The 25535-nt window shown below is 41.6% G+C and overlaps 1 protein-coding gene across 1 annotated transcript in view; it reads left to right on the top strand.

Moving 5' to 3' along the window:
• The window catches only part of LOC109915393 (solute carrier family 22 member 5-like), a 116285-nt gene extending 92104 nt beyond the window's left edge, over positions 1–24181 (top strand). The window contains exons 8-10 of the mRNA XM_048603986.1: positions 13721–13903; positions 18577–18712; positions 23255–24181. Coding sequence (XP_048459943.1) covers positions 13721–13903; positions 18577–18712; positions 23255–23354 — 419 coding nt within the window. The 3' untranslated portion in view covers positions 23355–24181. The remainder of the gene's footprint in view (positions 1–13720; positions 13904–18576; positions 18713–23254) is intronic.
• Positions 24182–25535: the final 1354 nt, after the last annotated feature.

Genomic DNA, 25535 nt, shown 5'->3' with positions numbered 1-25535 from the left:
GGAGGTTTGGTCGGGAAAGGGAGGGGTATTTAGGTCTGCAGGCATATTGACCGTTCTCAGCCTGAACTTTCAAGGGTTGGGCAGAGGCAAGCAGGCCAGGCCTGAAGACCTCTGCAATGTGTTGTGAGGACAGAGCACCTGGGCTGGGCTACACAGTCCCTGCCCCAATCACACTGTGCCATAGGACTAACGCCTGGGGTGATGGAGTACAGGCATTTGTGACACTCCAGCAGCCCATGAGGGTACTGGGCCTCTCTCTCCATGGCAGCCACCAACCTGTCCCCGGTGGCAAAGCTGCCCAGGTGGATGGCATGGCTGTTCATGCTGATGCATATTGAAGTGTTCTGAAGGTGTGCGGAGACACTATGGAATTAGTGATGTGGAGGGATGGGGGCCAGCTAAAGTAAATGAGGGAATATATTGAATGAAACAGAGGGGGATGTCGCAGCATAAGCCTTGGTGGAAGGTAGGCACAGTAACAGAGATACAGTGAGTGCAAAATGGCGGAGACAAGAGAATGACACTTATGCTGGCCACTAACCTTCATTTGGCACAGCAGTCCATTCTCTGCGCCCTTGAGATGTGAAGGCATGCCGTCCGCTGTCCCATCCTTTCAACTGCAGCCCCTAGCTCCCTCTTGGAAAAGTTCCTCTCTGAACCATCTCTCCTCAGTGTCCAACAATGAGCAGAGCAGCTGTTCGATGCTAGCAATCCTTCATGCAGCAGGTTTTCAAAGGTAGCATCAATGCAGGGGATGCTGGCCTTAGGTTGGGTATCCCATGAATGGCGGATATCTCCTGGGAATGCCGTGTGGGAAAATGGGCCAGAAATTGGACATTATACGTGCCATGGGTGGCAACAGCAATTCGTGGGGCGAGTATGGAATGATACAATAAGGCAACTCTCAGCCTCGGGACAAGAATCACCTCACCAAACCCATATTTCACAAATAATTTTAAGATTTCATCAATAGCTTTACCAGAACAATATCTGAACTCCAAGGGTTAAACTGCAAAGAAAGATTAAACAACTCCCTGCAATTTAGAAGACTAAGGAGCGATTGCAGGAATGCAAGTATGAAACATTTATTCATACAAAGATGGTAGAAATTTTGAAGTCAGTTCTATAAATGGCAATTGATGCTAAATCAGTTGTTAATTTTAAAACAGAGTGATAGATTTTGTGAGCTAAAGAGATGATGATATGGAGAAAGGCAGGTTTGTGGAGTTAGGTTGCAGATCTGTCATGATATCAGTGAATGGTGGGGCAGTACTAAATGATTTACTCCTGTTCCCATGACATTATAATAAAGTTCTGCCTAATATCATATGGCAAAGGGAAAGGCAGGTCACTAGAGATAGGTCACAAGTCTAATATTAAATAAATGGCAGAACAAGATCAAGGGGCTAAATGGTCTATTCCTGTTCTGTGTTCTTATCCTTTGTAAAGTTAAGCTGATCTAAACTGTGCTCAAAGACAATCACATACCAACATTCCCTTTCTCTTTACACCAATCTTCACCTGTCATCACTGACCTACATTACCTCCCAGGCTCTGATGCCCTTAATTTTAAGCTCTCATCCCTGACAGTAAATCTTTGGTTTACTCTTCCTTGATTGTGTAACCTTCCCAAGCTGTAGAATTCTCCAAACTCTAGTCACCTTGCTACAATTTCTTATGCAACATCAACTCTTCAATCTCTGAATGTTATCCATTCCTTCAGACATCTAGGCCTCACTTTCTTGAATTCTTCCTCTGAACCCTTTGACCAGACTCCCTTAAAACACATACGCTTGATCAAACGCTATGGGTTCTAACAGCATTTCAGCTGCAGCATTAAAGATTTGAGCTCCAGAAATAACTGCATCTTTAAATAAGTTGCTCCAATACAGTTTCAATGTACTGACCATGTGGAAGATTGCCCAGATATGTCTTGCCACCTAAATGCTGGGCAAGTCCAATCTGGTTCCTTACCATCCTGGGTGTCCACTCTCAGTCATTCACAAAGTGATGAAACCTATCATCAACAGTGTCATCAAGTGGCACTTACTTCCCAATAGTCAACTCACCACTGGTCATTTTGAGTGCTCCTGGAATCACAGGTCCAGATCTTATTATACCTTGGTCCAAGAAAGGCAAAAGAGCTTAATTCTAGCAGTGAGGTGAGAGCAAATGCTCTTGACAAAGCGCTCATAAAATTGGAGCCGAATTTAGAATAAGGTGGCAACTTTCTACTGGTTAAAGTTAAAATAGAACAATAGGAATATGTGTGATTGTTGGAGGCCAATTATCTCAGTCTCAGTGTAGCATTGTAGGAGTTCCTCAAGGTAATGTCCAAGATGCAATCTTCAGCTGGTTCATCAATGACCTTCCCTCTATCAGAAGATCGGAAATGGAGATGATCACATATGATTACAGAGTGTTCAACATAATTCACAATCTGCCAGATACTGAAGCAGTGCAAGCCCACATGTAACAAGATCTGGACAACTTTCAAGCTTGGGCTGACAAGATGCGAGTGATATTTGTACAACACAAATGTTAGGCCATGATCATCGCCAACAAGGGAGGGTCAAACCACCTGCACTTTATATTGAATGGCATTACTACCTCTGAATCATTCACCACTAGCATCCTGAGGGTCATTGTCAACCAGGAACTTAATAGGAACTTAGTTGCTTGCGTCAGAGTTGAAAATTCTGTGAGTCTTTGCATCATCTACAAGGCATAAGTCAAGCTTGTGCTGCAATAACCTCACTGACCTGGACACCTACCACCAAAAATAAGCAGAAATTTAACACTATTCCAAGACCTTAAGACGACAAGATAGAGAAGCAGAATTAAACAAAGCAGTCTCTTTGTACTCCATCTACCACAGTAAAAATTCACTCCCTTCACAGTGGGAATAATCTGTACCATATACAAATGCATTGCAACAACTTGCTGAGACCTGCCAAGACTCATAACTGACATTACCAAGCAGAACAAAGACAGGATTTATCTGGGAACAGCACCATCTGACAGTTCCCCTGATCATATATCAAGCTGAATTGCAAATATATTGTCATTGCTTCACCACTGCTAGGTCAAAATCCTGAAAGTTACTCTCTAGTAATCTGCTCAGCAAGGCTCAGTTTGTGTTCTACCAGACAATTCAGCTCTATACCATATGAGAGGCTTGGTATATACACTAATAAAAGAACCAAGTTCCAGATGTGACATGAGAATGATTGCCTTTAATGTCAAAGCAGCATTTGACTAAGTGGTACATCAAGGAATCTGAACAAAATTGAAGGCATTGAGAATCAGGGATAAACTCTCCAGTGGTTTTTGTCATACCCAGTGCAAAGAAAATATCTATTGTTATTGGATACTCATCATCTCAGTCCCAAAAGATTGCCACAAGAGTGCTTTAGTCTACATATTTTCCTAATCAACCTGTTCAGAGATATTATTACTTACTTCTGGAGCAGGTAGATATGAACCTAGATCTCCTGGCTGAGGGGTAGGAACAGTACTACTGCACCACAAGAGGCCCAGGTTCCTCAGGATGGATATTCTCTAATCAACCGGTTCAGAGGTACACACCTCTAGGACTTGAACACAGGCCTCCTAGCCCACAAGATCTTCAGGAAAATGTCTTAAGCACAACCATCTTCAGCTGCTTCATCAATGACCTTGCCTGCATCACAAGGCCAAAGTGGAGATGTTCATTGATCAGTGCACTTTGTTCAGTTCCATTTGCAACTCTCAAATGCTGAAGCACTTTGTATCCATGTGTGCTAAATTTAGCCTTGGCCTGATAAGTGGGAAGTAGCATTCATGCTGTACAAAAGCCAGGAAATGACAATTGTTTTTTAAAAATTAATCAAACAATCTCCTTTTGATGTTCAAAAACATTACCACCACTAACACTGATACAATCACCGTTCTGGAAATGAGTTCCAAATGTCAAAATTATTTCAGTTTTTCAAAATCTGACTGAGGAAGAAAAACTGCCTCGCTTAAGTTTGTCTAAGATTACTTAGACCATAAGACCAAAAGATCGTAAGATGTAGGAGCAGAATTAGGCCAGTCAGCCCATCGAGTCTGCTTTGCCATTCAATCATGGCTGATATGTTTCTCACCCCCATTGTCATGCCTTCTTCCTGTGACCCTTGATCCCCTTACCAATCTATCTATCTCTGACTTAAATACATTCAATGCCTTGTCCTCTACAGCCTTCTGCAGCAATGAGCTCCACAGACTAACCATCCTCTGGCTGAAGAAATTTCTCCTCATCTCAGTTCTAAACGTTCGTCCCTTCATGCTGAGGCTGTGCCCTCGGGTCTTAATCTCTCCTACATGTAGAAACATCTCCTCCACGTCCACTCTATTCAGGCATCTAAGTATTCTGAAAGTTTCAGTGAGGTGCCCCCTCATCTTTCAGAACTCCACTTATTACAGACACAGAGTCCTCAGTTGCTCCCCATTTGAAAAGTTCTTCATCCCCAGGATCATTCTTGTAAACCTCCTCTGACCCCTTCCAAGCCAGCACATCCTTCATTAGACATGACCAAAACTGCACACAATTTTCCAAAGGTGGTCTGGTCAGAGCCTTACAGCCTCAGCAGTACATCTCTGCTCTTGTATTCTACCCCTCTTGAAATGAATGATAACATTGCATTCGCCTTCCTAACTGCCAACTGAACCTGTATGTTAATCTTAACAGAATCCTGAATAGGACTCCTAAGTCCCTGTGTGTGATAAATTTTCTAAGACTTTCCCCATTCAGAAAATAGTCTATGCCTCTATTCTTCCTACCAAAGTGCATAACCTCATGCTTTGCCATATTGTATTCCATCTGCTACTTCTTTGTCCATTCTCCAGCCTGTGGAAGTTCTTCTGCAGTCTCCCCACTTGCTCAATCCTACCTGTCGGTCCACCTATCTTTGTGTCATCTGCAAACTTAGCAACAATGCCCTCAGTTCCTTCATCCATATCATTAATATATAATAGTTGTGGTCCCAACACTGAACCCTGCGAACTCCACTAGTCACCAGCTGCCATCCTCAAAAAGGCCCTTTTAACCCCACTTTCTGCTTTCTGCCTGTCAGCCAATCCTCTATCTATGGCCAGTACCTTGTCCCGAACACCACGGGCTCTTATTCAGCTGCCTCCTGTGTGACACCTTGTCAAAGTCTTTTTTGAAAATCCAAATACATCATGTCTGCTGGCTGTCCTTTGTCTAACTTGTATGTTATGTCCTCAAAGAATTTTTAGCAGATTTGTCAAGCATGACCTCCTCTTGACAAAGTACGTGTTGACTTAGCCTTATTTTACCATGCACTTCTACGTATTCACAATCTCATCCTTAATAATGGACTCTGAAACCCTACCAACAACTGAGGTCAGGCTAATTTGCCTATAGTTTCCTGGCTTCTACCTCCTTCCCTTCTTAAATAGGAGTGATACATTAGCCATTTTTAAGTCCACTGGGGTCCTCCCTGACTCCAGTGATTCCTGAAAGATCACCATCAATGCCTTTCCAATCTCCTCAGCTACCTCCTTCAGAACCCTGGGATGTAGTTCATCTGGCCTGGGTAATTTATCCACCTTCAGATCTTTCAGCTTCCCCAACACCTCCTTAATGATAAGTACTGTCTTAATGGTATGCTAGGTTGCTGGTGTCTTCTGCTGTGAAATTTGATGCAATGTACCTATTCAGTTTAACAGCCATTTCTTTGCACCCCATTACTACTTCCCCAGCAGTCCAATGTCCACTCTTTTCTCTCTTATCTTTTAGATACCAAAAACTCTTGCAATCTTCTTTTATATTACTAGCTAGCTTAACCTTATATTTTATTTTCTCCTACCTTATTGCTGTTTTAGTTATCCACTGCTGGTTTTTAGAGGATTCCCGATCCTTTGTCTTCCCACTAATCTTCATCATATTACATGTTTTTTTTACTTCTATGCAACAATTCTGGCCAGCTCCTCCCTCATGTCTTTGCAGTTACTTTGACTTAATTGTAGTACTGTTACATCTGATTCCAGCTTTTCCCTCTCAAACTACAGGGTGAATTCTTCCATATTAGAGGTCCGTGCTCCCCGCAGGATTTCCTTCACTTTAAGCTTCCTAATCAAGTCTGCCTCATTACCCATCACCAAATCCAGGATTGCCTGTTCCGTAGTGGACTCTACCACAAGTTGCTCCAAAAACTCATGTCATAGTCATTCCATGAATTTCTCTTCTTAAGATTCACTACACATTCTCTACAGCCGAAACACTGTATCCTGTATGCTGTTCTGTAATGCTGATGCACTTTATATGGTACGATCTGCCTGTAGAGCACGTAAAACCATACTTATCACTGTTTCTCGGTGCATATGACAACAATAAATCAAACTTCACCCAAATTCAACATGATTTTTCCAGGCCACCTGCTAATGAAGACTTCCATTATTATTGTTATACTGCCTTTCTTACATGACTTTTCTATCTCCAGATTTATTTTCTTCCCACATCATGTCTACTGCTAGGAGGCCCTGTATATAACTCCCATCAGGGTATTTTTTTCCTCTGCAGTTCCTCAACTCTACACCTTTCGACTTAATATCATTCTTGATATTTATTTTATTTTATTTCATACTAACAAGGCAACCCTTCCCCCCTCTGCCCATTTGCCTATCCTTTCCATAGAATGTGTACACTTGGATATTTAGTTCCCAGCCCTGAACACTTTGCAGCCCATATCTCTGTGAAAACCACAACATTGTACTCGCCAATTTCAATCTGTGCTACAAGTACATTTATTTTGTTTTCAATACTGTGTGCATTTAAGTCCAACACCCTCAATCCTACGTTGATCGATCCCCTTCTCATAGTCATCCCCTTATCTGTTGTGTCTGAAGTTAGATTCCTGATCCTTTCCATATTCTTTGACCTATTACTTGGCCTGGAAACTTTATTAACCTTTTCTGTGCCCTCCGCCCACTTTAAATTTTTCCATAATTTTCCATGCAACCGGACCCATCCCCACTATTTAGTTTAAAGCCCTATCCACAGCACTAGTTATGCCATTCACCAGAACTCTGGACCCAGCATGATTCAGGTAGAGCCTGTCCCATCGGAACAGCTCTCCCCTTCCCCAGTACTGGTGCCAATGTTCCACAAATTTGAACCCGTTTCTCCCACACCAATCACTGAGCAACACGTTTACCTCTTTAATCTTGTTGAACCTGTGCCAATTTTCTTGTGGCTCAGGTAGTAATCCAGAGACTTTTACCCTTTTGATTCTGCTTTCTAATTTAGCTTCTAACTGCCGATATTCCCTTAGCAAAACCACTTTCCTCTTTCAGCCTATAGCATTGATGCCTATGTGGGCCATGACAACTGGATTTTTCCCCTCCCACTGCAAGTTCCTCTGCAGCCCCAATGAGATGTCCTGACCCCAGGCACCAGGCAACACAGCCTTCAGGATTCTTAATCCTGCCACAGAGAACTGTGTCTATTCCCTCTGACTATACTATCCGCAATTACAATGACTTTTCTCTTTTCTCCCCCTCTTGAATGAGTCCCTGTTCCATGGTGTATTTTTTTGGTCAGTTTGTTCATCCAGCCTGCAGTCCCACTCTTGTCCACACAGGGAGCAAGAACCTAAAACTTTCAGCACTATCTCCTATATTCCTCTTCCTGCCTCGCTTGTAGTCACACCCTCCTATCCCTGACCAAGTTCAACATAATTAATCTAAGCAGTGTTACTGCCTTGTGAAATACAGCATCCAGGTAACTTTGCCCCTCCAAAATATTTTATGGTGTTCAAAGATCAGACTCCAACGCATCCACTCAAACCTGCAGTTCCTCAAGCAACCAGCACCTGCTACAGATGTGGCCTCTATGAGTCACAAAAGGGTTCACCAGCTTCCATATCATTCAGGTACAGCACATCACCTGGCCTGGCAGCTCTATTTTATTTGATTATTGATTTTATTTTTTAAAATTCCTACTGGTCTTTTACTTTGTAACCCGTAAATACTTCCCTCATTTACTTTCAATCTGAAAGTAACCTAGTTAAATTATCACCAACCAATGAACTTTTACAGGGTTTTACCTGTGATGTTACTCTTTTGAGCTGGGCCTGTGATCCTGGGCTTCAATTTATCCTGTCTCAAAAAAAACCTTACAAGCTATGATCCAGAAAAAGAAACACAAGCAAAAAGCACCTCTTCCCCTCTGCACCAAATTCCCACACTGCCTCACTCAGTCGGCCTGTGTCTGACTCCAGATGTGACTTCTCCTCCTCTCCTTCCTGACCTTGCGAAGCTTACTGACTATAGATTTTCAAATGGTATTTCTTGTCTGAGGACAGCAAGGGAAATAAGGTGAGAATCATAGCTTCAGAAAGAAAATCCATGATGGAAAATAACCAGCTATTGACAAGTTTAGCATGGGAGTAGATGAAGAGAATTAACAATCCAAAGTGACAAATCTCAGTAGTAATCTGCTCACAGAGGTTCAGCTAATGTTCTTCCAGGTATTTTCACTCTGGGTTGGCAGTTCTTGACTCAGTTCACAACTGGTACTCGCAAAACTTGTTAAAGGGCAGCACATTATAAGAGTCTGAGCAAAGTGGGCTGTAGTGAGAATTGTAGCAGAATTAGACAAGAAGTCTGGCAAGATCCATCTTGATGTCTAACACTTTTAACAAGTAGCAAGGTGAGTTTCTCACTAGGTCGTACCAAGATACTAATTTAAGGGAATTATTACTTGTTAAATGCTTTGTTAACGGCTCAACTCACTTCATTAGTATTCGACTTCCTGCCTAATCAAACATGCCAAACTAGCTACACATAGAGAAAACTTGACATGGAAACCAGAGCAGATACCTGCAAATTCAGCTTGCTACCTGCTCTGAAGGACCTTGATGTTTCTCAGCACCAAACAGCATTTAGGATATAATTCAGGGGAGCCAGCCACATGCACCCCTCATCCATGGATTTTCACTTCTGGTGTTTGCCAAAACTGCATGACCATCATGGCATCTCTGATATATAGCTGCAGAACACTTAGGAAGCATAGAGCCACATTGCAGAGTGTGGCAGCAACCAGCATTGAAACGCTGCCTCAGAGACACTTTGTGTGCACAGACAAAAACTGAACTCATGGTTTGGACCAGGGCTGTTTACATGCACTCTTAGTGTCAGCTTACTTACCCAGTGTCTACCTGCGTTCTCACAGCATCCATGCATTGCGCTGCCTCTAAGTGCCAGTTAGCACTCACACAACCAGGCAACCAGGTTCATATATCTTTCTGTACATCATCAATCTCACAACTGCACCATGTGTCAGTAGCTTATGCAGCAAAAAACACTGCACATGCAAGCAGTCATGTCTCAAAGTCCTAGGTGAGTAGTTCTCACTAAAGTCCATGGAAGCACTTGTCAGTCAGGGGTCTTGGTGCAGTATCTCTCTCATATTGACCGTGTTCGGGTGTCCAACAGGGGTGTTTCTGAGGTCTGGGAAGTGGATCACCATCAGACCTGTGGTTCCATAGCAACCAGTCCAGACACTAGGGCTAATACACTGGGAAGATATACAGCACCAGTTAATGGTTGAGCACTTCTCATCCAGAGGTATCTGGTTAAGTCGTTCAAGGGGGTGGGACAGTCTGTCCACAATATCTAAGGGGAATGGAGATCAGGGAGGGAGCGAGGGGGCTGCTGCCACACAAAGCAGACATAGCGAATTATTCTTCCGTACTTGTGGGGTGGGGGGGTAGGGTTGGGTGGGGAGGGGAAGTGAGAAAACAACTGTGAAGGGGAAGTAACAATATCCAAAAGGTGGGATATGGTAAAGCATGGATAGAAAGGAAGTCAAGCTCTAGGTGACGGGGGCGTTCACCCATGGTCAGGAGAACCCTAGCTTCAGGCTGGGGCAGTGTGTGACCACAACTGGCATGGTCACCTGAAACCCCAGGGGCTAGAGAATGTACAGGTTCATGTAGATTGTTTGTGTGGGCAGATGCAAAGCTGGTGGATCTTACAGGAAGAGCCACCAGAAAGGAGATTTGGATGACTAGGGGGCTCACCAACATGTAGAGGTGGAAGACCACTCACTGCCATCTTCCACCATGCTGGAAATTGAAAGTGCAAAATGGGGGAAGAAAATGGCTGCAACCACACCTGGAGTGGACACGGTAGGTAATTCAACCTGTGAAGGAATGGCCAAAGGACCATTGACTTGTAGGTGTTCAAATGAATAGAACATTACAAATAGACCATGCATTGTACAAGACACACAGTCCTTAATCTTTGGGTATCCAAATGCATTGATTTCTTGTTTGCTGCACACCTCCCATCCCTAGATAATGCTGACCAACTCATTCACATGCATAGTTTTGGACACAGAGACTAGGGTAAGAATGGGGCAGTTATAGGACAAGAGCCAATGGGGGTGTCAGCAGAAACCATTGTGGACAGAGGGAATCAATTCTCATACTTTAGGAACTTCCTGTCAGCAAGGACAAACATCAACAGTGATGCTCCACATCACCTACAGTGTACCAATGTAGCCTTTGGCTATTTGAGAAACAGAATTGTTTATGACAAAATCGTCAAACCCAGTACCAAGTCAGTGTGCGAGGTAGCAGTTTACTTGCCCTTCTATGTGCATCAAAGACATGGGCAATGTATAGCTGACACCTCAAATCCTTAGAGAGGTATCACCAGCGACGCCTTTCCAAAATCTTGCAAATCCAGTGTCAGATTTCATGCATCTATATGAGTGTCCTCTCTTAGGTTACCATCCCCAGTGTCAAGGCACTGCTTACAGCCAATCAGCTTTGTTGGGTGGGCCACATCATCTGCATGTCTGATACAAAGCTTCAAAAATAAGTTCTGTTCTCCAAGTTTGGTCATAGTAAGTGGTTATTGGAAGGGCAGAGGTAACATTTCAAGGGTGTCCTCAAGCCACCATGAAAAAATGCAATATCCCCTACGCCTCAAGGGAATCTCTTGCCCAAAATGGAGAAGAAGCATCTGCAAAGGTGCCAAAAGTCTTAAATGTTTGCAACAAGCTGAGTTGGAGAGCAAGGAAAAATAGCAGAAGGAGTATACAAATACCCAAACATCTCAGCCACCTACCTCTTCAAACATCACATGCGGCATGGTTTAGTTACCTCATCACCACAGCTCTAGAGTGGGAAAACAAAAACATCCTCAATCTCAAGAGACTGCCTAAGAAGAAGGATGAAGAGGATTGGAAAGACAGTTACTCACAGATTCTGTCTCTCCCACAAGCACTTCACAAATTCTGAACTATTTTCTGATCTCATTAAGATTCTTGTGGCTACAATTATTCAGCCAAAATGTAAGTTAATGGACAAATCTTATTGGATCCTGAAGGATGTGGGCAATGGTGAGAAATCTGGCAGAACGCATGAGAAGTCAGGTGACGCTTCTGTCAACAGGGATTATTGCTTGTTGTCGGCCTCATGAACTGCAAATTTTGCCTCTTTAATATGCAGCTTTGTGGGAGAACTAGACATCAACAACTCTGACATGGAAGTAAGAATCAGTAGCTTCTCAAGGACTGAACCAGGATGCATTTAAGGTCTGTTTGTTTGCTCCCTTAATGCTCATTAACCTTGAGCCTACCTTGAGGCTGACAGCATCCTAACCTTGTCTTGCAGCTTTGCACTTTGACTACTGCCCCAGCCATAGGTACCAAGGCACACTACTTCTCCCTTTAGCGCAAACACAAAGCCAGAAAACTTTTTTGTCTTTTTTTCTTGTCATGGTTGTCAGCAGTCCTCAGTCACATTATAGAAGACAGCCTTTGGTCAGGGAGTCCAAGTACAGTAAGTCAGTAGCAGCATTGTATATCATCTATAAGATGCATCTAACATGCACTGCAGCAACACACTAAGCATCTTCAACAGTATCGCAACAGACAAAGGAGAATATTTGGATAGTGGTAACTGGACTAGTAGCTCAGATGCCAGGACTAGTGTTCTAGAGATATGAGTTAAAATTCTACCCCAACTGATGAGGGAATATAAATTGAATTAATCAATGCACTATAAATTTAAGTTGTAGTTGTGATTGTTGTATTATTTTTCCAAAATTCCCTAGGTTCTGAAAAAGCCCCAGAAGGCTGGAAGTTAGCAAACATAATGATATTATTTAAGAAAGGAGGTAAACAATACTTTCTTAACTGTAGGCCAGTTAGCTTAACATCAGTCATCAGGAAATTCTGGAACCTGTCATTAAGGAAGTTTTAATAATGCACAAAAACTCAGGATATAATCAGACAGAGTCAAGCTGGTTTTACAAAAGCCAAATTGTGTTCCATTAATTTAGTTAAGTTTTCTTAATGTAATATGCTAGGTGTATGAAGAGGAGGCAGTAGGTGTAGTATACTTGGATTTTCAAAAGACGTTCCATGAGGTTCGACAGAAAATGTTCGCATGCCAAATAGGACCCATGGGGGCACGAGTAATATATAAGCATGGATGAATGTTTGACAGACGGGAAACAGGGATAAACTGTATTTTCAAGTTGGCAGGCTGTAAATAATGGATTGGAACAAGGATCTGTGATTGTGTCTTACATATTTACAGTTTATATTATAGACAAAGAGGCAGAGCATATTGAATCCAAATTTGTTGACAATACAAAGCCAAGTATGAATGAAAGCTGTGAGGATATAATGATCCTGCAGAGAGATAAACACATTAAGCAAATGACAACAAGCTGGTATATTGAGTATAATCTTGGGAACTATGAGGGTGTTCACTTTCTAGTAACAATTGAAAAGCATTTGTTTTATGTTAAAAGGTCATGAAACCACTAAGTATTGCTGTTTTTAGAGATTTGAGTACAGGGAATACAAAATAAGCATGAAGATTCAGCAAGCAATTAGAATTGCAAATAGCACGTTGGTCTTCATTTCAGAGTACAAGAATAAGGAGGTCTTGCTACAAAAGCCTACAGTTTTGGTGAGATTATAATAGAAAATTTTTAAATGCTTGTTGCAGAGTCAGTTAAATGCTGAGATAGACAGATTTTGGGTGTCTCAGGGAATCAAGAGATATGGGAGCAGTTGCTATAGTGGATATGAAGCAGAAGATTGACCTTGGTCATTCTGAATGACAAAACAGGTTTGGGATGTCATTCGATCTACTGCTGCTCCTATTTTTGCATTAGTGGATTAAGACACCTTGCCCATTTTATGTGTCGCTTTTCCAACAGCCAAGTACTTATTAGCACCAACATGACAAACTGTTTTATGAATGCATGCTTTCAGTGCAGGATCTGATTTATTTAGGACATATACAGAGAAAATCTGGATGTGTGCTTTAATGCATAGGGAGTACCTCTGTGTATTCTCAAAATGTATGTCTAATTTGCAAGGATCCATGTCAGAAAAACATATGTAGTAAATTATCTACGTATGTAATGTCTGACAGGATAATGCAGACAGGCATTTATGAACTTGTTAGACAAACAAGAGGCTGGAAGAACACAGCAAACCAGACAGCATCTGGATGAAAGAAGCAGTCAGGACTGAAGAAGGCTAATACCTGAAATATTGACCAGATGCTGCCTGGCTTGCTGTGTTCTTCCAGCCTCTTGTTTGTCTACCTGGATTCCAGCATTTGCAGTTTTTTTTGTCTCTAACCAATATATAAACTTGTGCATCTTCCACTAACTTCATGCATGTCTGTATTTTTTCTAGATCTTTCTGTGCTTGCCACAGTGCTGGTGATGATTGGAAAGTTTGGGGCAACAACTGCCTTTGCCATAGTTTACGTCTACAGCTCTGAGCTGTTCCCAACTGTGGTAAGGAACATGGGTGTTGGTGTGAGCTCTATGGCCTGCAGGTTTGGAGCCATCATCTCGCCTTACATTTTTTATCTTGGTAAGATAACAGTTTAATTTCTGTATGGATGTAGAATATCAGGAAAAATTTCTTCCATTGGCCCAATACTCATCGACCATCCTCAAATTCACACCACATGCCCATGTTCCAAATGAAGAGATGAGTGGTGTTGTAAATACCCATGAGTTACTAAATCATTCCCTACCCTACTCAGGACTCTCATCACCATGTACTGTACCTATCCCACTTCAGGAGTCAGAGGCTGGTAGCATTTGACTGAATCCAATATCTCATTATGCCTGAGAAACCTGGGTGTATTATTTAAATGAATCCTTTCTGTTGTGGAATTATAGAATGTCTACAGTACGGAAAGAGAACATTCAGCCCATCAAGTCTGCATTGACCCTCTGAAAAGCATCCCATCCAGACCCAGCTCCCCCCAGCCTAACTCTGTAACCTGCATTTACCATGACTAAGCCACTAACCCACACATCCCTGAAAACAGTGGGACAATTTACTTTGGCCGATTCACCTAATCTGCATATCTTTGGACTGTGGGAGGAAACTGGAGCACCTATCTGAACCAACGTAGACACAGGGAGAACATGTAAACTCCACACAGACAGTCACTCCATGCATGAACTGAACCTGGGTCCTTGAGGCAGCAGTGCTTTCCACTGAGCCACAACGAAGAAGTGCTTAAACAGTAATAGGAGTTATTCTATTAATCAGGATATTTGAAAAAAGAGGACAACCATCTCAATACCAACCCAAAACCTGATGATTCCATTTCATCTTCTCCATATTCCACCACCTCCAAAGTCTATTTATCCAGGTATTGCAGAGTTTCCTCCAAAGGTCCATTAACCACTTTGCTGGTTGCTGGTCACCCATCTATGTTACTTTGGTATCCTGGTTATGGATTACCTTTTCCTTTGCAAAGATATAGAAAGGTTAACATTTCATTCAGAATATAATTCTACTTCATCATCTGCAACCATCCCATTGTGAAAATATTATCAGGTGCAAGCAGTGCTTTCATTGTTCACTCAGGTTCCACCACCTTTGATCTCAGAAGCCGTGGTAGAAAAGAGAATTTAAGGAAAGGACTGTATGGCTTTGGAGGAGGCAGGAGGCTAGTGATGCAGTGAGATATATTGAGGTGATATAGCATTGCCTGCCTACTCTATCTGTCTCCATAAAAATGGCACAGTGATGCAGAATAAGGATTTCTGTACTAAATTTAATCAGTTAAATATCCCTAAATTCAAGTCCAAAGTTATATATTTTTGAATTGTAAGTAATTCCACCAGTATGGGAATCAGATGAGAATTTAGATTGGAGGTCAAAGATTGGTGATAATCATACTAAATGGCAGAGGAGGGCTAAGGTGCTGTATGGCCTGTTCTTGCTCCTTTTCCCATGTTCCTTGACTCCTTGCATGGACTACTACAAACACACCTATAAAGAACGCATTAATGTATGATAGCCAAAATGTTGATATTAATCATGAATTAACTATTGCTATTGAAGTAATAAACTTTAGTACTGTCATATACACATTGAAGAATAAGTGGAAAACCTAAAAATGGATACAAACATTTTGATTAATATGGAACACTTCTCCATGATTCACTTGGGTCAAAACCTTTACGCTGATTTCTAATTAAATGATGGTATCTCCAGCCCATGGCTAAGACAGGCTCCACACCTCAGCAGAGTGCCCAAATTTACATAAGGCCAACACCACTTAAAGGTGGCTGACACTACTTAAAGTCAACCTCTCCCTCTCAAAGGCTGGGTGCCTCTGCCTGCAGCAGTTACTGGAAGTGGCTGAAGAAAAATCTCTTGAGCATGAAAAAGGCAAAAATATCACGTTTGGTCAAAAAGCAGGTTCCATGCTTCTCTGATCTAGCAGAATCCTTGGTGCAGAAATGGAGGATGATGGTCTTTGATCCAGTTGGCTAACTTATCACTAAACCAATGGGGATCAGATCAAACTGTGCAGTCTCACCATATGCAGGCATGAATTTTGATGGACAATTAAGTAACTGACCAAAAGAGTAGTTCCTATGTACAGCCATCATTGGTGAAGCCAGAGCCTAAGACATTTCACAAGGAAGTGAAGGCTTAAGTCTTTGTAACCATCTTTAGCCAGATGGTCTGAGTGAATGATCCATCTTGGAGTCCTGCTGAAATCCCACACATTGCAGAAGGAATTCATTAGACAATTGGATTTACTCCATGAGACCAAGAAACAGCTGAGCACAGGGAACAACAGCTGTGAATTCTGACAACATTCCAGCTGTAGCACTGAATGTTTGTTCTCTAGAACAAACTGCTACCTTAGCCAATCTGTTCCAGGTAAACTATGACAAAATGAAAAATTGCCCAGCTTCAGAAAAAAATATAAAATCCAGCCAATTACCACCCGTCATTATAGTAACCCAATAGTCTGTGTGACATAAAGCGTGTGATTTATACATTTTTAACATAAATTATTTTGCTGTTTGCATTAGGAATGAGTAGCACGTACATCTTGCTCTGTGTGTACAAGGGGTTTAATGATTAATTTGTCAGTATTTCAGGATGGATTTTTTAAAAAATCAGTATGAGAGAGGTAATTCATGTTGTGAATTTGTTTGTATTGGGAACGTTTTATGAGCTGACAGAATAAACAGAATAAATTGGAGATCATTAGCCTGCTTCCAGTTAGAAGGATGGGATTAGTTTAATTTTTGCCTGGAGGAAGTACCCATAGTTTGGAAAGCTTTTAGATTCGGATCACTGATGGTCAGGATAAAGCTGAATGTATAAAACAGCTCTCCTAGAGCAAGGAGTTAATTCAGAAGAGTTAGAAATAGGGTACCTCAGTGTAAGGGTTTTAGTTTGACAATTGCAGACCAAAAGTAATAAAACCCTGAAGATATTATTTGAAGCCAAGAAACCCTAAGCTCAGTTGCATGAATACTCAAAAGGCTACCAGACTCTCAAGACCTGGAACTAAAAGCAACAGTTAAGTCAAACCCACAAATGTGAATGATCGTTGATGTTTCAGTAGGCTAAAGGTGTGCCATTGGGATAAATTGAATATTGTATTTTTAATATCTTTTGAATTGTGTTATATGCAAGTAGCTCATTTTTTTTCTATTTTAGGTTGTTTCTTTGTGAAATAAACTTCTATTTTATTGTTAAAACCAGATCTGCAGCATTGCATCCTTATATTTCAGTAAAAACAAACCTCATTAATTAAAAAAATTCCGACAAGTCAGATTTAACCCGGGATCTGACTTGTCCAGTAATAATATCACTGAGATCAAAACATTAGGTGTCAGCAAGAGCTATCAAGTGGCACTTACTTATTAATAATCTACTTGCTGATGCTCAGTGTGCAATCTACAGGCACCACAAGCTCCAAACTTCATTGCAACCCTATTCTAAACATGCACAAAATGACTGAATTGCAGAATGAGGTGAAGGTAACTGTCCTGGACATCAAAATAATATTTGATTGAGTGGGCTAATTATAGAACCCTAATAAAATTGAATGGCATGCCCACGTGCAAAAGACCTGGATGATGTTTAGTTTTAAGCAGATTGTCGATAGTAATGTTCACTGGACACAAATGCCAGCAAGACAGGTTCTAACCAACACCCCTTGACAATCAATGAATCCCACCCAACCTAACAACATTTTGGGCATTACCATTGATCAGAAACCAACGACCAGCCACCTAGATGCACAAGTACATCAGAGGCTGGGTATTCTCTGGTGCATAATTCAGCCCATGATGTCCCATATCCTTTTCACCATCAATAAACTACAGTTTAGAATATGATGGAATAATCTAACTTGCCTGAATAAATTTAACTCCAATAACACTCAAGAAAGCTTGACACCATTCAGGACAAAGCTTCTCACTTGACTGGCTCATCGATCGCATTAAACATTCACACCCTTCACCATGGATGCACCATATTAGCAGTCTGCATTATCTACAGTGAAGTACTTATTAAGATTTATTCAACAGCCCCTTCCAAATCCAAGACCACTAACACCAAGAAGAACAAGGGTAGCAGTTATAAAAGCACACAACCACATGTTAAGTTCTCTTCCAATTCACATGCCAATCTGACTTGAAAATACATCACCATTCCTTCATCCTTTCTAGGAGAGAAATTGTATCAGGCTTGAGAATAGCAGTGGGAATTCTTATTGTGATCAGGAAATGATAGTTCTCTGCAGTTCAGTCTGGATACAAACTTAGTGCTGCTTTCTTGTCTCAGCTCACCCTAACAGTGCCATAAGTGCACTCTGACCTCACAGATTCCAAGCAGTTCAAGATGGCCACTCACCACCACCTTCTTAATTAACCTGAGGGATGGTCCACATTCCATGAAAAAAAAATCAAAATTTCTCAAAATTTTAAACAAAAACCAAAGTAATGCCAATCCAATTCTCCAGTTACTGATTGGGAGCCAGTTTCCTACCTGTTTGCCAGGGAACGGTACCTGACGAAGAATCAAAAACAGCCAGAAGAAAACTAACCTCAAAATTAGAAATGAAAATAATAATTGCCAGGCAACTTGAATGTACGAACATTGAGAATACAGAAAAGGGTAGTTATTGGCCACGAGACTTGGTTAATTGGACTGTCTGTGACTTTATATTGTTGTGCTGGTTTTACAATTTATCATCTATATCTTTGCAGGTGTTCAGCATGAGTTTCTGCCTTTTATTGTGATGGGGTGTTTGACAGTGTTTTCAGCAATTCTGGTTTTGTTTCTGCCTGAAACAGTCAATGTCCCTCTCCCAGAAACAATTGACCAAATGCAAAAAATTAAGGGGTAAGTGTTTATAGTCTTTATGGTTTAGCTTTTTCTCTCAGTTCTTTTCTGTGACCAACTTCAAATTTACTTTTAAAGCAGAACATAGAGGTCAGCTTCTGGCTCCCTTTTCAACTTGTAGAGCATTTGAAGTTGAAAAGGGATCCAGAATCTAACTTTTGTGATCCACTTAGAAGAGATAGAGTCATAGAATCATGCAGCACTGAAACAGACCCTTCGGTCCAACTCATCCATGCTGACCAAGCATCCCAATCTGACCTACTCCCATTTGCCAGCATTTGGCCCATATCCCTCTAAACTCTTCCTTTCCAGATGCCTTCCAAATGTTGTAATTGTACGCACCTCCCCCACTTCCTCTGGCAGCTCATCCCATACAAGCACCACCCTTTGCATGAAAATGTTACTCCTCAGCTCCTTTTGAAATCTTTCCCTGCTCACCTTAAACCTATGCCCTCTAGTTTTGGACTCTCCCACTCTAGGAAAAAGACTTTGGCTCTTCATCCTATCCATACCCCTCATGATTTTACAAATGTTTATACAATCAGCCCTCAGCCTCAGATGCTCCAAGGGAAAAAGCCCCAGCTTATTCAGCCTCTCCCTTTAACTTAAATTCTCCAGTCCTGGCAATGTCCTTGTAAATAATGCCCAATTCTGAGGAAGGGTCACCGGACCCGAAACGTTAACTCTGTTTTTTCTTTCACAGATGCTGCCAGACCTGCTGAGCTTTTCCAGCAACTTTATTAATGTCCTTGTAAATCTTTTCTGCACCCTGTCAAGTTTAACAAGATCCTGCCTTTCGAACTGTGACCAGAACTGTACGCAGTATTCCAAAAGTAGCATCACATCAAACACTGGGTTGAATATGTGTGTTTTCTTAAGAGAGAGGCAGAGTGAATTCCAAGGAGCACCAGCTGTTTGTGTAGTGGCAGCTCAAGAGTCTTGCCACGGAAGATAGAGGGGGTTGTGTAGTGAAGTTAGTGAGGAAAGGACAATGGGTTGGAGAAGTTTGCAATTATAAGCCAATGGAGAGATTTGTAGACAAGAACGAGAATGTTAAATTCACTGCCTTGGTACAATAAGGAGTTCAGCAATGACGGGAAGTGCGAGGCGAATGACATTTAGTGTAGGACAGACTGTGACTGACAGAGCCTTAGATATATTGGAGTTTGTGGAGGATGGGAGCCTTACAAAAATGTCATTTGAAAAGCCAAGTGGAGGGAAGTCAAAATAATTTGGTAAAATATGGAATGAATGCAGGTAATAGAGTGGAGGTAGAAGTTAACAAAAATAATATTCCAGATCTACAGCAGACCATTCAGCCCATTCAGTTCCATCCAAACCTCTCCCCACTGCTCTTTTACTAACTCTGTCAGCATATTCCATTCTTCCTTATGTACTTGTCAGTTCCTGTCAATTGTATCTATAAGACATAGGAGCAGAAATAGGTCATTCGGTCCATCATGTCTGCTCTGCTATTCAATGAGATTATGGCTGATCTGATAATCCTCAATTCCACCTTCCAGCCTTATCCCCATGAACCTATGAAACCTTGATAATTAGAAATCTATGTCAGCCCAGCCTTAACATCCTTCCACAGATTCAGCACCCTTTGAGTGAAGAAAACATCTTTGTCACCTCTGAATAGGTGACTCCTTACTTTGAGATTATCCTCCCCGGCCATAAACTCTCCCACAAGGAGAAACAACTTCAGTACATGTACCCTGTTAAGCCCCCTAAGAATCCTAGAAACCCTGCAGTGTGGAAGCAGACCATTCGACCCATCAAGTGCACACTGACCCTCCAAACAGCATCCCACTGCCCTACCCTGTCCCTGTAATCTTGCATTTCCCTAGGCTAATCCACCTAGCCTGCACATCCCTGGTCACTATTGGCAATTTAGCGTGGCCAATCCACTCAGAGGAAACCAACGTAGACACAGGGAGAATATGCAAACTCCACACAGTCACCCGAGGCTGGAATTGAACCTGGGTCCCTAACCACTGAGGCACTGTGCCATCCAGCCACAGTGCTGCTCCTTGAGTTCTTCTAAATTTCAATCTGCATAAGCTCATCCAAGTCAAAACTCTCTTCACAACAAAATCCCTCCATACCCAGGATCAACCCAATGAATCTTCTCTGGACTGCCTCCAACGCTAAATATATCTTTCCTTAGACGAGGGGAACAAAATTATTCACAGTATTCCAGTTGTGGTCTGACTAGTGCCTTGTATAGTTTTAGCAAGACTTTTGTATTCTATTCCTTTTGAAATGAAGGTCAACATTCCATTTACCTTCCCTAATACCCAACACTATTCGCTTCAATTGCCTCTGATGGGAGCAGGTTCCATATTTCTTACACAAATTGCAACCTAGTTCAACTTGAGCAAACAACGAAGAAAGAGTGAAGTCACCGAAAATGGAGGAACAATTTTGGCAGGAGATGCAAAAAAATGGCTTCATTCTTTTCAAAAGTTAAACAGGAAAATGTTGATTCATTCACAACTTACTATCAGACAAGCAATCTGAGTGCACATTTCAGAGATCCTAGTGTTGTAAGGGACTATTGAGAAAGAAACCTGGATGTCATCAACATACCTATGGAAGCTGTGTTACAGATGATACCACTGAAGGGGAGGCTGCAAATGAGGAAGAGGAGCCAGAGCTAGAACCTTGTGAGTTCTATCAGTGGCTGTGTGACTGTGTAAGAGAGGCCATTGCTGAAAATAAATTGGTTGTCTTGGGACAGGTAGGAGTGCAAACTCTGGAGGATGAATTGCAGATGAGCTACGAAGATAATGAAGGTGTTGACATGTTCATCGTGTCAAATACTTCAATAGAATTGCAGAAGACAGGACAAATAATGGCTCATGACAGCAGTCACTGAGGAAGTGCCTTCAAACTGAAAGGTAATTTCAGTGTAACGGGCAGTGCAAGATCATGCTGAAAGGAGTCAAACAAGGAACTGTAGGAAAGTTTAACACTATTCATGTTTATTGATAATATACTTTTTACCCATTTTGGTGAATACAGGAAAATTATTGCAAGGATTATCAACCTGTAGAATTGTGTCATGGTTAAGTGAGGAGTATGATGAAATGTTCCTCACTTGCCTGAATGAGTGCAGCTCTAGCAACATTCAAGAGGCTTGACACCATCTAGGACAAAGCAGCCTGGTTGATTGGCACCACATCCACGAACGTCCACTCCCTCCGCCACCAATGCTCAGTGGCAGCAGTACTATCCACAGTACGCTCTGCTGAAATTCAATTTTACACAGCACCTTCCAACCCATGACTGGTACTGTCTCCGATGACAATAGCAGCAGATATGTGGGAACAACACTCTGAGGTTCAGCACCAAGTCACTCACCATCCTGACTTGGAAATATATCACAGTTTCTTTGGTGTCACTGCGTTGAAATCCTGAAACTCCCTCCCGAATGGCATTGTTGGTGTACCAATACCAAATGCATTGCAGCAGTTGAAGAAAATAGCTCACCACTACGTTCTCAATGGCAACTAGTGATGGGCAATAAATGCTGGCCAGCCAGCAATGCCCAGTTCCCATGAATGAATGAAGAAAAACTGCACCTAAACCATGCAGACTGCAGAATTCCATAAAAACAGCTCACCACCGCCCTCTCCAGGGCAATTTCTGTGGACAATAAATGTTAACCTTGCCAGTCATACGCACATTCCCATGACGAAATAAATTTTAATTGATGACCACATCTTCTACTTTAAAATGAAACAGTGACTACAACTCAGAAATCTTATTTGGATCCCAGGTTCTGAGGTTATCAGAAAATACAGTTTTTTTGGTGAAAATATTATTTTTCTCTTGTGTTTCTTCAGCAGTCACAAGAGTTTAACATTGCATTCCTGAAGACTTCAGGACATTCCTGGAAGATTGCAATGTTTTGAGACTGCCAAGTTGGTAGCACCTCTGCTGGAGTTTCTTATCACTGAACACAGCACAGATCTGGCAGGGAAATTATGAACTCTTGATCTGTAGATCTCAACACCACAATCTGCAATATATCTACTTGCAAAACATTGAATGTTATACATCACAGCGCAACTATCTATTATCTGGAATTCTTGCAACATCACTTTCAACACAAGTTAACAGTCCCAACAAGGGAAATAAGTCTAACATGTATGTTAACCTGATGTGTGTTAGTATGTTATCATCTCATGCATTCCAACTGTACTTGTATATTTCATGCTCAATGTAGCTAGTTTGTCTTTGTCCCTCCAGCCCATTGAGCCACGTGTTACTGTGTTTGCTATCAGTATCAGCTTGATTGAAAGGTGTCAGATCCTCAGGGGTTAATTTTGCTTTCCAATCTTTCCTGACATTGATCCAGCATATTGCGTTATACATACTGAGCATAATATTAACATTTTTGTATCACATGACATGAAATCTTTTCAAATGACTGAAATCTGATATGAAATGATTGTATTTACCGATTGAAATATCCGTGGCAAGTTTCAATTAACATTCATTATGACAGCGCTGTTTTTGGTTTAACTGCAGGTTTGAATGCCGATGTATTCACAGAATGCGTGGCCATTTATATAAGAATGAAACAACCAGAGAACCTTTTGCGATGGTCTGTAAAAAGGAAGAAAATTAACCCGACCCTAGCAGCAGATCTGCAGCAGTGGAGAAATGGAAAGTTAATTTTTTTTTCAGTTGATAACCAACATTATCTTCTATTGAAATAAATTTAGCAATGCAATCAAGATACTCAGGGAGCACTGTTAAATACTCGAATTAGTCGGGTGTAACACTAGGAGTTTCAATTTTCTCACTTACATTGTTACCAGGAATATACTTTGATCTAACTTAAAAATCTTCAGCCAACAGTTTGAGCTATGAGGTCAATTTTGACGTTTGGACAACAGACTGTTTCATTATACTGACTGAAAATAAAACTGCTGCTATTTTAAGAAACCAGCCTCAATAACATTCAGTTTGCATGCTGGAGGCCACCAATGGGAGTTCTAGTGAACTTTGCTGCATTGAGGTCTTCCTATACTGGGCTGCCCTGACTGTCAGTAAACTGCTTGGAGTGTGCAAACAATATAGCACATGTGGTTCTGGGACAGGAGCAGTTCAGATCATTTTTGTGGAACATGATGGAGTGTTCCTGCTCCACTGCACTCAACAAAAATAATAATACTTACCTTGCTGGACTTATCAAGTCCCATCCACTCGAGACCTGGTCAGAATAAGCCAAAACATGCTGTGACTAATTCAAACCTATAAGGCAGTCATGATCCTTAGACTTCTGACTTGAATTTTAACATGAAGCCATCATCAAAAGTGCCATCAGCTTCTCTGGTACTAATAGGCAGAATGGGTATCAACCCCATTTTGAGTCCATCAGTCCCCTGTGTGGTGATTATAATGAGGTCAGCCTGATTGGGGCTGTTAATCTGGTCCAATCAGGGAGACCTGGCTGACAGATAGGAACAGGAGAGTCAGACATCCTGTACAATCTGGGAGCTGACTCTGACGGAGCTGGATCAGTGTCAAGCATGCTCTGCCTGTAAATAAAGGATGACTTGGTTACGGGATACCAGCCTCTGTGGAGTTATTTCAGTAGTGACAGGAGAAAAGCACGTTCCTGAAGAAATTTGCTTGCAACAGTCACCTTTGCACTTCTGGCATGATACCATTATTTGGGAAGGTTGACTCATCCAATCCTGCCATTGAAGACTGGACCCAGTATGTGGAAAGAATGCATTATATTTTCCAGGCAAGTGACATTGGGACAGATGAAAAGCAATGAGTAATTTTCCTGACAGCTTGTGGACCCACAGCTTTTTTTGATTATTAGGAGCCTTACTTTCCTTGAAGCACCAGTGTAGCAGCCTGTGACTGCTGAAGTGAAATAAAAATCATTAAGAAGGGAGGCCAGAGATACAGGCACAGTAACTGAAATAAACAGGGCATCAAAACTGGCCAAAAAGCAATGTATGCTGAGAATGCCTGAGCCAAGACAGAAACAAGAGACAATTGTGCATAGGGACAAGTCCTTGCAAGATCCAAGCCCAGACAATTGAAATCAGAGAGGCACCAAAACACGTCAGGAAGTGCGAAAAGCCAATTCAACCCTTCCTGACAAACAAACAACACTAGATGCATGGAACAGACATGCCTCAGTAAGAAGAAGACCAGGTGTATATTCTGGGATAAAACCAGATATCCAAGCCCCCAGAGCAGATACATCAAAGGGGTCACTGTTAAGCGAGCCATTAGCTGCATTTCAAGGTGATAAAGCCAATTAATTCAATATTTCTGATTGTTCAAGTCTTTGGAAATTTCCAGAAGGTAACCAGAAGGGTATAAGAACCCAGCCCAGCAGGATTCAGGGTACCCCCACGATCCAGCTTACCTAGAGGCACATTGGGATACAGCAGTGATTGGAGCAGCTTGCCCTCTGACCAGAGAGAGAGAGAAAAAGTCAAACTGTGAAGAGAGGAACAGACTGAACAATTCATCAGATGAGCAAAGTTACGAGTATCTGGGAAGTATTTCAAGTTTCTAAAGAATCGGGTAGCTAGCAATAGAGTTGTTAAAAAGTGTAAAATTTAAATCTTAACCTTTGTTGTCTTCAAATAAAGTTGTGACCTGGTTCACTGACTGCAGACTCGTGCTGTGTGGTCCTTTCCTGATGCATGCGAAGCTGCCTGGGTAAATTAATATTGTGTACACTGGTTGAGGAGTCTACAGGGTCTTAAGAGACACCCTGTTTCAGACAACATCAGATACAAAAACCTTTCAAGAGCTGACAGATTTAGTTAAAGAA

Source organism: Rhincodon typus, chromosome 12 (assembly GCF_021869965.1).
Source record: "Rhincodon typus isolate 14 chromosome 12, sRhiTyp1.1, whole genome shotgun sequence".
Lineage (NCBI taxonomy): Eukaryota > Metazoa > Chordata > Chondrichthyes > Orectolobiformes > Rhincodontidae > Rhincodon > Rhincodon typus.
Note: the sequence above shows the minus strand (reverse complement) of the source record. Positions and strands in the feature narration are given on the sequence as shown.